The following is a 12686-nucleotide window of genomic DNA, read 5'->3' on the forward strand; positions in this document are numbered from 1 at the left end:
GGGGGGGGGGGGTGGTTTCTTATCGTTCGTTTGTGTTCTCCCCTCTGATATATAAAAAAAAGACTTTGTGCTGTCGAAGGTGACGCCGACGATGGTGACCAACCTCGGCTACAAGCTCTTCCTCATGTTCGCCACCATCAACATCGCCGGCATGGGCACCTTTGCGCTCCTCATCCCCGAGACCAAAGGACGTGCGTTAGCCCACGCTATCCCTCCCCCCCCTCCCCCTCCCCCTCTCCCTCTCTTTTCTCTCTCCTGTACAGCTTGCTGACGCTTTTTTTTTTTGCAATTCGGGTGGTTAGGCTCGCTGGAGGAGATGGACATTATATTCGGCGCGGTGTCGGCCGAGCAGCGCAGGGAAGATGTCGAGCGCGTCGAGCGGGAGATGGCGCATGCGGTCCAGGGCGTGACGAGCCACAGCAGCGAGGACGAGGCGGCGATGAAGGTGTGATTTGTATGTGTGTATACGTTTGTACGATATATCGAGATGAGGGGGTAATCGGGATGGTATGTGTGCGTGATTATCTGTCGTTGGCCTTGTCGCTGTACGCCTTTCAGGTTTCGAAGACGGCACCAACGATGAACCACGAAACAGTGAACGCCAAAAGTATAATCAAGGCAACGGTAGGACAATCGATGCAGAACACGAACAGAAAAGACCTCAACGTCGGCCCAGTGGCCCCATCAAATACCCATGTGGACATACGTGGCCCATCGCTCCGGAGGTATCCCTCCCTCACGCAACTTCCTGACGGCGGAGTCGAGCGCGTACGCGATCAGACCGGGATTCTCGTATCCCCCGTTCAGCAGCGCTTCGTGGACCTCCTTCGCCACGGCGGGCCCGTCCAGGTCGTACATTTCCCTTTGCATCTGGGTTTAAGTCGCGGTGTTTCCTCATGACTGACGCAATGTGCTCACCACATGGTACCCACTACGGACTTGAATCCGGCGAACAGCATCGATCCGGCCAGGTGCACGATCTCGTCCGGAAGACCTTCGTCTCCGGCGGCCGACTCGCATGCGCTAAGGAAGGCGAAGAACGCCCGGGGCATCCTGGCTCGCGCAATGTCGGCTATCGTCAGCACCCCTCCCTCCAGAACGAATCCGCTGCTGAGAGGGTCGCCGCGATCCTGCTTTGCGTGGCAAGCGAGGTGCACGACGGATGATTCGCCCATGGCCTTGCACACATTTTCCACCATGCTAGCGTCGTGATGTTTGACCTCCCCTGGTGGTGTATCACGAATCTTCTGATCTATGCATATCAGGCGTCCAGACTGATACATGCTCGCCAACTGGGAGATTTCCTCCGCAGCCATCGGCAGAGGTGCGTTGCCTGATACATTTGACTGAGCGACGAGTAAGACTTGGGCATCTGCCGAAGAGACGATGCGTTGCTTCCTTGCTTCCACTAGAGCTCCGAGAGATGGGGTATAAGAAGAGACCACGTAGTCCGAGGTGCATGCCCCCGATGACATGCCCGCGGCGTGCAGTGGCAAAAATACGAAACTCCCGGTCGGGCACCACCACAAACGAGGACGTGATTCATTCCCCTTGCACTAATCATCGTTAGCTCAGATATATTCAGTCACCTTGTGCGGATCTTCAATGACTTACTGGAAGGTTCAAGGAGGTCAGAATCGGGCACACGACATTCTCCCATACTTCCTGCAGTACGTGCGAGGTCCTTGCTATGTATGTTGGCTTGATCTTGACTATATAACGATTCGTCTCAGCGCCATTTCCGGCCAGAATAGCCATTTCCCCTAAGCTCTGGCGACTTCGCGCAGCTCGTTGAGCATGCGAGAGTGCCTCCGACCATCTTGATATGCGAAGAACGCCAACCTGGGGTAACGGCACGACGTATGGCTCGGCGGCCGCCGACGGCATTACGATGCCGTACGCCAGAGCATCTGTGGCCATCAGCAACACCACTGGGCCTTTTGATGCCGCCTGACGCAGTTCCGCGAATCCTGGGGGAACAAGGAAGCGCTCGAAGCCTGGAATGCGACGAGACTGTTGTATAAGCTCTTCGAACTCGTCGACCAACCTGCGTCGTCGTGATGCTTCGATCTCGCTTGTAGTGTGCGACAAATCTAACCCCGCTGCGTCTAGGCTTGAGGATACCTCGCGCAAACGGTCTGACAGTCCCGCCGGGAGACCCTCGAAAGGACTGCGTAACTGCAAAAGACCGTTCCAAAGGATTGCACGTCCGTGTTCCAACAATTCTATCGCGGTCCGTGGCTGCTGAATGGACATCGCGTGCGCCGCGGCTTCTAAAGCGAACCCTTGGGCGCCTTTGAGAGCCTTGAGTCGAGCTCTCGCATCCATCCCGCGGGAAGCCACCAGAGGGAGAAATGACATCGCCCTTTCGTGACCTGCAGAGATAGAGGCTGCATCGTTCATCTCCTTTGCCACTGCAATGTATCGCTTGTTGAAGCTAAGCCGATGGAATATGGAGGAGTATGGATGATCCACGGCGCCCACCCAAGCCTGCATGCATTCTGCATAATCACCCTTGTTCTGTGTAATCTGGAAACGGGCATACAAATCCTCGGCAAGGCCGGAGGACACCGTGCCGTATAACGGCTCAACGATTGGCGCACGTTTCAAGGCGATGCTGCGATGCTCAATAGCCTCGTCGACAAGTGTGTGGTCGCCGGTCAAAATCGAGGAAGACTGCAGTATGTCCGCTAGGATGGTATGTGTATCTCTCTGCTCCCCATGTCCAGGAGGGCATAGATGCAATGCTTCTCGACAGTGATCCGCAGCCTCTTCGAGGTCGGAGATCGACCCTCGAAAAGCGCCAAGCTTTTGCAGGGAATATCCGATGTAGCAAAGGGCCTCGTATCGTATAGGAGTTCCCGGAGGGCATAATGCCAGGTAATCGCGGCTCGCACTGCAGGCTTTGAGGAGGAGTGGCTCGCTACAAGGGTATCCTAACCATCGCTGCCTCTCGATCTCTGCAGCCAGAAGCACGCAAACCCAGCTGAGACCAAGACGCCGCTGTTCCAGAGACTTGCTCGTAGTGTAGCATATTCTAGCGTGAGATGACGCCTCGTCATAATCCGCTTGGGCACCCAATCGCTCGAACCTTCTGAGTAACGCTATGCACAATCCAAGTCGCGTATACCATTCCTGTCCGAAATTGGGCGAACCTACACAAATCCCAGCCCGCAGCATTAGAATGACCTCGTCCAGGTCCTCCATAAGCCCTGTGTTTTCGAAACGCCTCAGCAGCACGATAGCTAGGGCCCTACGAGTCAAGTTCGGAGGAACCACTTCGGTAATCTGTTCCATGGCCTGCCGATAGTAGTTGATGGATTCGTCCCGGTCATCGCAAGCGGTGTGGAAATGGGCATATCGAAGCCAAAGTGCTGAACCAAGACTGGCAACGAACCGGTGCCGCAATATATCTGTAGTTGCGCACGCACCACAGGCCTCGCGAGCGTGAGCAATGACATTGTCCACAGCATGAATATCTCTGTCCACCAATATCCGAACAACGCGGCGACGCACGAGAGCATGGAGAGCCTTTGCTCTCTCTAGAACAGTTGCGTCGTCCGAGCTGGTTAATCTATCCTGAATAGCGGAAATACACAGTGTCGTTTCTTCGACTGTTCCGTCATTGTCGTTCCCTGGAAACATTTGCCAGTAAAGCGCCATTGTCGTGACCCGGACAACCGCGGCCGATGCTAGACCGTACCCTAGAGCTTTTCTAGCTGTCATCGCAACCTGCGAAAGATCAAGGGCTTCTAAAATTGTGTCGGTATCATTGGTTCTAAAATAATGGAGGCTTAGGGCATAAGCAAGGTCTTCAATCGTCATCGCCTTCCGTTCCGCATCGAGCTCGTCGTTGGCGAGTAATGAGCGATATAGGCGGATGGATTCGTCTAGCATTTCCTCCCCGCCAGCTTCTTCATACCGCAGACAGAGCTGTGTTGCTAAATTGAATTGTGTGGCCTGACTCTCCAGCAAGTGTGGTGAGGCGGAAACGAGCATTCGCCGAGCGGCAGCGATAGACGCATCCGTGGCAGCGAGCCATGCTCGACGCTTTACTCTGATATTGATGACGGTGTTGGTGTCCATGTGCAGGGAAACTACGAACTGTTACATCGCGCTATTGAAACGCGAGGAGAGGACAAGACGTACTGTGCTTGTTTTTTGTATAGATACCCGCTTGGCATCTCCGGCTGTTGGTCAGGCTCGATATATATGCTGAACAGGTCGCCTTAAGCCAAAAAAAGCATGCTGATGGCAGTTTAGGTAGCCATGCATGGCGCACATAGAGTCTGATTGTGCGCCATGTTCAGGATGCGAGGTCATTAGTGCTGCCGCAGGGTGCGGTAAGGTGAGGTGAGGTACGTGTCCAACAGCATTACGTGCGCAAGCGCTCCGACGCACATACCGTTGCCAACACGACTTTGCCATCCGCTCCAAAATTGGTGACTTGCGCCCCGCCGACGCGTTCAAGCTGTATATGGCAAGAGTCGACCCTAACTTAGTGCACGCCTGCGAGATTGCCCTTGACATAGACCCTGTCCTGCTGAGGCGACTGGAAAGCGTACAATTCAAGTTCGTTCGTCGCGCGCTCGGCCTCTCGTCACGATCACACACAGCAGTGCTCTTCACGGAGACTGGCCTGATGCCGCTACGTCACCGCCGAGTTATCCTTGCGCTCCGTTACCTCGTCCACCTCCTCACCATTCCTCGCGGTCGCTACGCATCTTTGGCGTTATACAAATCCTTCGAGCTTGCCAACGCCAACGTCCAATGCTGGATATCGGACATTCGTATCGTTCTAGCGGCGTTACCCGGCATGCCTGACGCTTGCGCCCCACCCGTTGCATGCCTCATGGACCCCCTGCAGGTGGATGAGCTCATCAAAACCGTGACTGCGGCCGTCGACATCTGGCTTGTCCAGCGTATCAACGATTCCCCCAAGCTCATTATGCTCAGGGATCATGTACATATCGGCAAGAAAGGCGAGGTAACGCGCCCTGTGCGATGCTTCCGCAGATATCTGACCATCACCGTCGCAACGCATCGTATAGCTACCACGAGGATGCTCGTGTCCGACCACTCCTTGGCCATTGAGCGTCTGCGCTGGGCAGAAAGGTATCACCCGAAAGTCCCCAGGGAATGACGACTCTGCCGATTCTGCGAGGCCGCTATAGAGGATTCGGGTCATCTCTTGCAATGTGATGCATCCCCTGAACTCTGCGATCTACGGATCTCGTTCCTCGCCACAATATGCACGATTCGCCCATCCCTGAACGCCCGGCTTCGGGAGCCTGGCGACTTCCTCATGTGGGCGACCGCTGACCAGGCGTGCGTGGACTACGTCGGTCAATTCCTGCGGAACGCTTTGCGGATATTCGATGCCGCTCCACCCTTTTACCCTGCGCATATTACGCACTCAGTCCCGCCTCCCCCTACCGTGGGGACCTTACACGGCGACTTCGAGGTTCGAGAAGGCGAGGGTTCCAGCGACGATGAGGTCGACCCCATTGCCAAAGCGGAGGAATAACTATTACTCTTCGCTACACTCTACTATAGCCACTACGGACGATCTCATGACTTGTCCGTCGTCTAGTTCGTCGCCGCTGTACAACTCTGGCTACACCGGCTATCGTACAATGCATTAGAAACGCCTTACCTTGCCCATTGCGCTTGACTGTCGATGTAGGCCTGTGTTTCCTTCGAGGATGCTTTTCCCCCCACCCCGCTTTTTTCCCAAGTGGTTTTGCGGGGTGGTCGGGGTTTTTAATGCACTGACGAGGAGCCGGACTTCCACCAGTAAGCTGAAGACGGCTTGCCTAGCATACATTACATAGCACCGTATGTACACATGTACCTAGGACTTTTTTTGTGCCGGTGGTGAGACAGTGCGGTCGGCTTCATCAGCTCACGAAAACCGTCGAGCTGCTTGGCACGCTGTCGACTGCACGAGTGGCGTACGTGCAGCGCAGCAACCGGCTGTTCCGCTACCGGGACCTCGTCGGCAATATACCAACTGCGCCGATCCGCAGCACTCGATGGCCAACGCGTCCGCCTTCGCCTGCGTCAACGCGCCCACCTTCGCTGCGCCAATGCGCCCGATGTTCGCTGCACCAACGCGCTCGCCCCGGACTGCATCAACCCCGCCCCGCCGGACTGCGCCAACGCGCCTGCCACCATCTTGCCAACGCTTCCGCTCCCGGCTGCACCAACACACCGCATTCGATGGCTGGCGCAACTTCGCCGCTGGCCTGCACACTCGATCACCCCGGCGCTGGCGCATGCACTCAAAGATCCTTGTGCAAGCTTGCACCATCAATGATCCGGGCACGGCGCATTTGCCATCCCCCACCCGGCGCACCTCGACTCGCCTTCCATGATGTACTCGACACCTACGGACCGTGCTCAACTTGTGGTTGAACCCGCCTGTCTCCCGTGCTGGTCCCCGCCCCGCCTCCTTCGCTGGGCTCCGCTCCGCTGCCGTGCTCGGGTCCGCCCCGCCGCCGTCTGCCCGGCTGCCGTGCTCGAGGCTGCCCCGCTCCCGGTGTTGGGTGATGCCCGGTCTCTCGCACGCCGCTCTTGGCGCCCCCGACCTGCTTTGTTCGTGCGCCGCTCGTCGCCGCCCCGGTGCCCCGTGCTCGGTGGGTGCGCCGCAGCCGATTTGACGCGATCATTGCAGCAGACTTGACGCGTACACCACGGCCGACTGAATGTTAATCATAGAGCTTGTAATGTAATAACATCAATGCCATCTGTTTTGGCTTCCTATGAGATATGATACAAAAATACCGTCATAGACCACCGGACGGCCGTATAACCAGGGTTCCGCCTCCGTTCGACACTTAGCACAGGAGGGTGATTCGTTGTACCATCGAAGGGGCGGAGCTGAAGGCTCAAACCTCCGCGAAACATATCCGAGTCAGTCTGACGTGGAGTTCACTGACGATTGCTTATTACGAGAGAATTCGCAGTCGGTGACGAAAGCATGGTTCGGATCTTGCGACGGGACATGTAGATGCGGCTTGACGCCATAACCTCGGTATGACGGGGAAAGTGTGAGGGTACGTCGTTCCGCTAAGGGGCAACGCGACCAAAGAATCCCCTGTTTGCGAAGACAAAGCACGGGATGATCGGCGGGTTTTAAGTGTGACGTTATACCGGAGTTGGACGCTGGCGGGAGGGGGCGGAGGGAGTGGCGGAAGCGGCGGGTGAAGCGCGGATACGTGGCGGATAGCGGATGACTAGCAGACCGATCCACTTTGGTCAATCTCTATAAAGAGCTGATCAGTTCGAGAGGATGAAGCAAGCTCGAACTGCTACCTTCTCTCCCCCCACAAATACCCACACTATTCCTGCGATCTTCCACAACGCTATCCAACTCCACGATGGTCTTCTCGCGCTCCTCGCTTTTCTTCACCACCATCGCCATTGGCTCTGCGCTAGCCGCACCCATCACACCGAACTCTGCAGACGCGTCTACCATCACCTCGAACGGCTTGGCGTTGACCGCCTCGACTTCGACATCCGTGCTTCCCACCACCGTCTTCACCGACGCGGCCACCACCACTACCGAGGAAGGCAGCTACACCATCCAAACCAGCCCCGCCAGTCCGGACGAATCATACGAACGCAGTTCCGCGCCGCCCAAGTCGACGAGCGGTCCCATCCCCGCCGCATTCGAAGACATGACCGTCGTCGGCATGGGTGGCATGTCGACCACGGACGCCATCGCTGCCGCGCCGCGTCCCACCAACCCTGCTCAGCTCTTCAAAGTCGCCTCTCATCCGAACTCCGACAACGACGATACGACTCTCCTCCCTTCGCTGGCGTTTGAGCAACCATCAGCCGCGCCGACAATGACGTCCGCCTTCGACGACTCGTCGGTGTCAACCATTGGCACAATGTCGACGTCCGATGTCACATTCACGTCGGCGCCAACCACATTTTCCCGGGACATCATCCCGGCCGAATTCGAGGGCTCGTCTGTGCTGAGCATAGGGACCATGTCGACCACGTACACTAGCTTTGAATGGGCGCCTGAGGCGACCCTCGCCCCATCCATTTTCGAACAGCTTTCGGTGACTTCCCTGGGTGGAATGTCGACCACGGATTAATCCATTGTATCAATACGTCGCATTTTGTTATCGCTGTATCTGTAGAAGTTATTCAAACATGCATCTTGACTTGTCACAAGGGATTCGTTGACCATGAAAGGCATAAACGGCGTCAGGCTTAGTGATATTGATTGTGCTAACCTCATCCTCGCGCTTTCAATCTCATGCCATAGTAACCGGAAGGATTTCATCATAGAAACCACTGGATACAGCGCGTTCAGCGATAACATTATTCGCGGACTTCAAGACTTATACCTGCCGCAGGTAGATCAGGGACACCATTTCCCCCTCCCTAGGCAGACCAGGAGCATACCAGCGTGACCGTGAAAGCGACTCGTTCTCCTGCCATTTCCCCTACGAATTCTCCCAACGCCGTCCCGCGACTCATGCATCTTTCAGATTTCCATCGTGTATGCCTCGACGTTCAGCCCATGAGATGAACACAATGCGGGTTTGGAACCAGGGGAGCCCGATATCAAGCCGAGGGCTCAGGTCTCCTATCTTGAACCCCCCGACTAGTCGAGACGGGACCGACCGGATGCAAGGCAACTGCGCGTGTCTTGAAGTGTGACAAACAAGACGTTCGGAACGTGCACATCGTCAGAACAGCCGTACATCGAAGCGAGCCACGAGTGCAGGTTCGGCTGAGAGTGGCAGACTATTGGGCGCAGGGTTGACGTCGAGAGCAAGATGAAACGCGCGCACACAGGCTCAGCGCGAGATGTGCACTTTACATACAACGCTCGACGTTCGGCCACATTTGCAGTACTCCAGAAAACAGATGATTATTATCATATCGATACAGGGTCCGTAGAACACAAATAAGCAAGCCCGCGTATATCTCCCCCAAATTGTCCAGCCGAATCATCCGCGACGAGTACAGATGGACTACGCAAAGACCTTCTCGTATACAATGATGCAGATGAGGATGATCAAGACGGCGATGATACCCGCGGTGATGAAGCGTTGTTGGTACATCCTAGCAAGCGACAGGATGTAAATTGGAGAGGGAAAGAATCAGAACCAACTTCGTCAGCCTCGTGTATGTGCTCGAGAATGAACTGTGGAAGGTAAGGACGTACCGCCTGATCATCTTCTTCAGCGTGCCACTTGCGCGGTCTATTGACGAGTCGGCCGCTTGAAGCTGAGGAACAAGGCCAGTTGTCAATATTCTGTGGACAACGGCGTCGCAACGATGTGTGCCTCACCGTGTTGCGCGAGTTCTCGATCTGTTCTCGCTGGATGCGGAGGTTGCGGAGGATATCGGCGCCTGTCTCCTCCGTTTCAAGGGCGATGCTAATAGGGGAGCATAGGAGTTAATGTTGGGGGAAGTGACTGTGGGACGGGATCCAGTATGACATACCGTTGAGATTCCTGCAACCTCCTCGAGCCATCCTCCAACAGCGACGTACCGGCCAGTAACCGGGACCTGTCAGAAGTAGGCGCGTACGGATCGTCGGAAGTGGGCTATTAGAACGGTGTCAATGGCGCCGGGTTCATTGCATAGAAAGCGAATAACTGACGCCTCCACCCCGGCTCCCGATTAGCTCGCTCCTTCCCAGAGAGACATGCGCGTCCTTGGCCTGCTTCTTGAGCGTAGCAAGCGTCTGCTTCGACGTGCGGACGCGGGTCTGGTAGGACGGGCGGATGCTCTGCGGTATACCCTGTATCTCTATCTCCATCTGGGACACCATCTCGTCCGCCTCGTCGAGCTCCATCTCGACCCTCCGCAGCGCGGCCTTGCCGCTCTCCCCGCCGGCGTTGGCATCGTTCGCGAGCTTGTCGCGGATGCTCGACACAATCTGTTGGAAGTCGGACTCGTACGAGTCGAAGAGAGCGGTCGGTGACGGGTCCATGCCGGCTGGAGGTCGAGAGGATATATAACGAGGTCGAGGTGGACGTCGCAGACGATGACGGTGTGAGCGGCCGGCAGTGGCGCAGCCGAGCACCGCAGTTCAGGACGGTTCAGGGCTGACAGCGAGGTCAGTGTCAACTACGTTGGTCAGTGCTGCACTGCCATTGATCCCATGTTGCTCTCGACGACCGACGACGCCGGACTCGATATTCCGGAGCTGCAACGCTACCGAACATCCGCATGTAGCCTTTTGATTCCCTCTGGTTGGACGGAATGAACGAATCATCAAGAGGATGTGCAATGCTAGCGACCGCACACTGGGTATCTGTCACCGCCCTGCGCATAACGGCACCGCCTTGCATGTCTATAAAAATATGACTTCGGTGTTTATGCATTATGCTTGAGTCTTGTTACGGCGTCATGTTTCCGGAAGGCTCATATCAGCGAAACACTTCTCGAACTTTTACGCGCGAAGAAATCGGGCACGTACTCTAGATCAACGAGAGCATGCACGGCCACATCTGCCCTTCTGTTCATTAACTGGTGGTAGCAAGCAGTTCATATGTATGAATGGGATGTTGAGCTAGCTGTGTATCCTGGTGGAAGTCTGGTGGGCGCTTCATTTTTTCTGGCTCATTTGAGCCTTCGATGTGGTTCCCTATTAGCACTGTGATGTCGAGGCATCCGCATCAAACGTGCTCAGAAACCAAGAAATCAGTCTATCATCTGCCGCATGTCCTCGGTCTGCGACACAGCCCCCACACAAGCAGGAACATCAATGCCACTGTCTAGCCCGTATCCACCGGATCCCGGTGAATTCACGGCAGTGTGGGAATCATGAACATGCCACCTTGTCCAGATCTGCGCATATAACGGGGCGTGTCAATGTCGCCTCGAGTTCCCTGCATTTGCTATCGCCCTCCCCGATCCATGTCCAGACCCCTTTCGCAAATCATCTCTAACGATCGCTCCAATCTTTGTCTCGCGCCCGCCCTCGCCCGGCATCGTGTCTCCTTCTGCAGTGGAACAGACTGCACATGACTGGCGCTCGCCAGGTCCAGTGGGCTGCAAGGCACTAGCCCTGTTGTCAACTGATTCCTCAGAATTGTGGGAAAGCAGATCGTGCGCGCATCGCTCACTGCCGACGAATTACTGCGCTCAGGCCCAAGCGCGCTCATGGTCCGTGTGTTCTGCGACGAAGACTTCAAGTACGATGTCTGCGTGCCATGCACTGTCACGCAAACTGTAGTGCTAGTATATAGTCACACAGTTGCCTAGGGTCCCGGTCTATCTAAGTCAGGGATGACCTAGTTGAATCAGGAGAAAGAAATGGGCCGCTTGAATGTATTCACATAAACAGAGAACTACACTCTGTCCTTTTGTCTGTACTTGACATCTGTTCCCACGCTTATGGGGAAGTCACTGAATATGTTGTCAGTCTTCTGGGAGCGTCTTGTCACTCTATCTTCTGGAAGCATCTTGTTGCTTCAACGTATCCTATTTCCTATATCGTATGTCCTGGAGTGATACTTAGATCTATTGCCTAAGTCAACACTCAAATGTTTTCTTAATCTTGCTCTTGCTGCTTAATACTAATAGAGACTGATCTACAGTCTCCTGTGATCGATCGTTGATTCTGGGTGAAAGTGAATTGATTGCTTCAAAGGGCTCATATGCCCTCCTTTTATGCTAATTTGGCCAATACCACTCCATCCAATCAGATCACAGGCTTACTAAGCACCTGCTGCGCCACAGCATGCTTACTAATATCCGCAGTAAGCTTACTAACCTGCACAGCCTTGCAACACAGCCCTGTGATACCATAGCAACATGTCTGAGTACCCACATATTCCCCTTTTCTGAGGTGTATCTAGACTACTCTGACCGTCCGGTCCATAATATGTGATCATGATAGTGTAGTGAACAGTCAAATGTGTACATAAATAAAACTATTATACTACCCAAAAATATTTCAATACTAATGTGAGTTGTTTCTGAGTACTGGGAAAGAAACTAGCATAACTAAGGATTGGCTACTATGATTGAAGTCATGCAAGTTGTACTCTATAGTAATTGTGAGTGGCTACCCATAGACTACATTCATGTTTCCGGCATGCATTCTATGCATCTCGCACCTAATCACTTTAGGGGTGGGACAGCGCTCACAGGTTCGTCAATGCCCACAGCCCGTTTGCCCTCGCGGGTTGCCAATAGCCGTCACGGTGTCCCGCCCCTAAAGTGAATAGGTGCGGAACTGCTCGAAAACCTCCATTTTTTATTCATTCTGCAGCCTCTCTGTTATGTAGTAGTATAGAATCTAAGTAGAATAGACCAAGCATGTACCTTAAATGGGCCCAGGAAAGTTTGACCATATTAGGAAAGGGATTACTAAGCGGTGCCCAATCTTAGTCAGCACATGACAAATCATGACTCGGCTGAGTCAGAAGCTGACTCAGCACTGCTAGGATTACTAATATGACTCAGAAAGCTGGCCTAGCTAAGGAGTATAAAATGTAGCCGAATCGGCATGAATGAGCAATCAATCAGTTCCACTCTAATCGCGCCCGGCAGTCGTCTGCCGATCCCTCTCTGTCAGGCCTCGAGTGCCTGGACAGCTCCTCTATCGACTCTACACAGCCGCCGTAGGCTGTTCGAATTCGTTTCCCTCGCTCTATCGTCTTCGCGACCAAAGGAACAACTGACCTCTCTTTATTTTTTTT

The 12686-nt window shown here is 54.6% G+C and overlaps 4 protein-coding genes across 4 annotated transcripts in view; 3 read left to right on the forward strand and 1 right to left on the reverse strand.

The window, feature by feature from the left end:
- The window catches only part of PUNSTDRAFT_126580 (general substrate transporter), a 5443-nt gene extending 2318 nt beyond the window's left edge, over positions 1–3125 (forward strand). Inside the window, exons 6-10 of the mRNA XM_007384546.1 lie at positions 63–191; positions 303–507; positions 559–1670; positions 1734–2698; positions 2759–3125. Of these exons, the coding sequence (XP_007384608.1) occupies positions 63–191; positions 303–451 (278 nt within the window). The 3' untranslated portion in view covers positions 452–507; positions 559–1670; positions 1734–2698; positions 2759–3125. The remainder of the gene's footprint in view (positions 1–62; positions 192–302; positions 508–558; positions 1671–1733; positions 2699–2758) is intronic.
- A 1310-nt stretch (positions 3126–4435) lies between these two features.
- PUNSTDRAFT_21169 (uncharacterized protein) lies at positions 4436–4810 on the forward strand (the record flags this gene model as incomplete). Its single annotated transcript, XM_007384547.1, has 1 exon — positions 4436–4810. A coding segment is annotated over one exon (375 nt), but the record flags the coding sequence as incomplete, so codon positions are not given.
- A 2572-nt stretch (positions 4811–7382) lies between these two features.
- Positions 7383–8280, forward strand: PUNSTDRAFT_144158 (uncharacterized protein; the record flags this gene model as incomplete). The annotated part of the gene is made up of 1 exon (XM_007384548.1): positions 7383–8280. One exon carries the CDS (start codon positions 7383–7385, stop codon positions 8109–8111), a length of 729 nt encoding a protein of 242 aa, XP_007384610.1. The 3' UTR covers positions 8112–8280.
- Positions 8281–8873: 593 nt separating this feature from the next.
- On the reverse strand, positions 8874–11144 carry PUNSTDRAFT_144159 (V-snare-domain-containing protein; the record flags this gene model as incomplete). Its single annotated transcript, XM_007384549.1, has 6 exons — positions 8874–9090; positions 9194–9255; positions 9320–9407; positions 9475–9578; positions 9635–9972; positions 11120–11144. The coding sequence occupies 6 exons, from the start codon at positions 11142–11144 to the stop codon at positions 9000–9002; spliced, it is 708 nt and encodes a 235-aa protein (XP_007384611.1). The 3' UTR covers positions 8874–8999.
- Positions 11145–12686: the final 1542 nt, after the last annotated feature.

Source organism: Punctularia strigosozonata (assembly GCF_000264995.1).
Source record: "Punctularia strigosozonata HHB-11173 SS5 unplaced genomic scaffold PUNSTscaffold_7, whole genome shotgun sequence".
Classification (NCBI taxonomy): domain Eukaryota; kingdom Fungi; phylum Basidiomycota; class Agaricomycetes; order Corticiales; family Punctulariaceae; genus Punctularia; species Punctularia strigosozonata.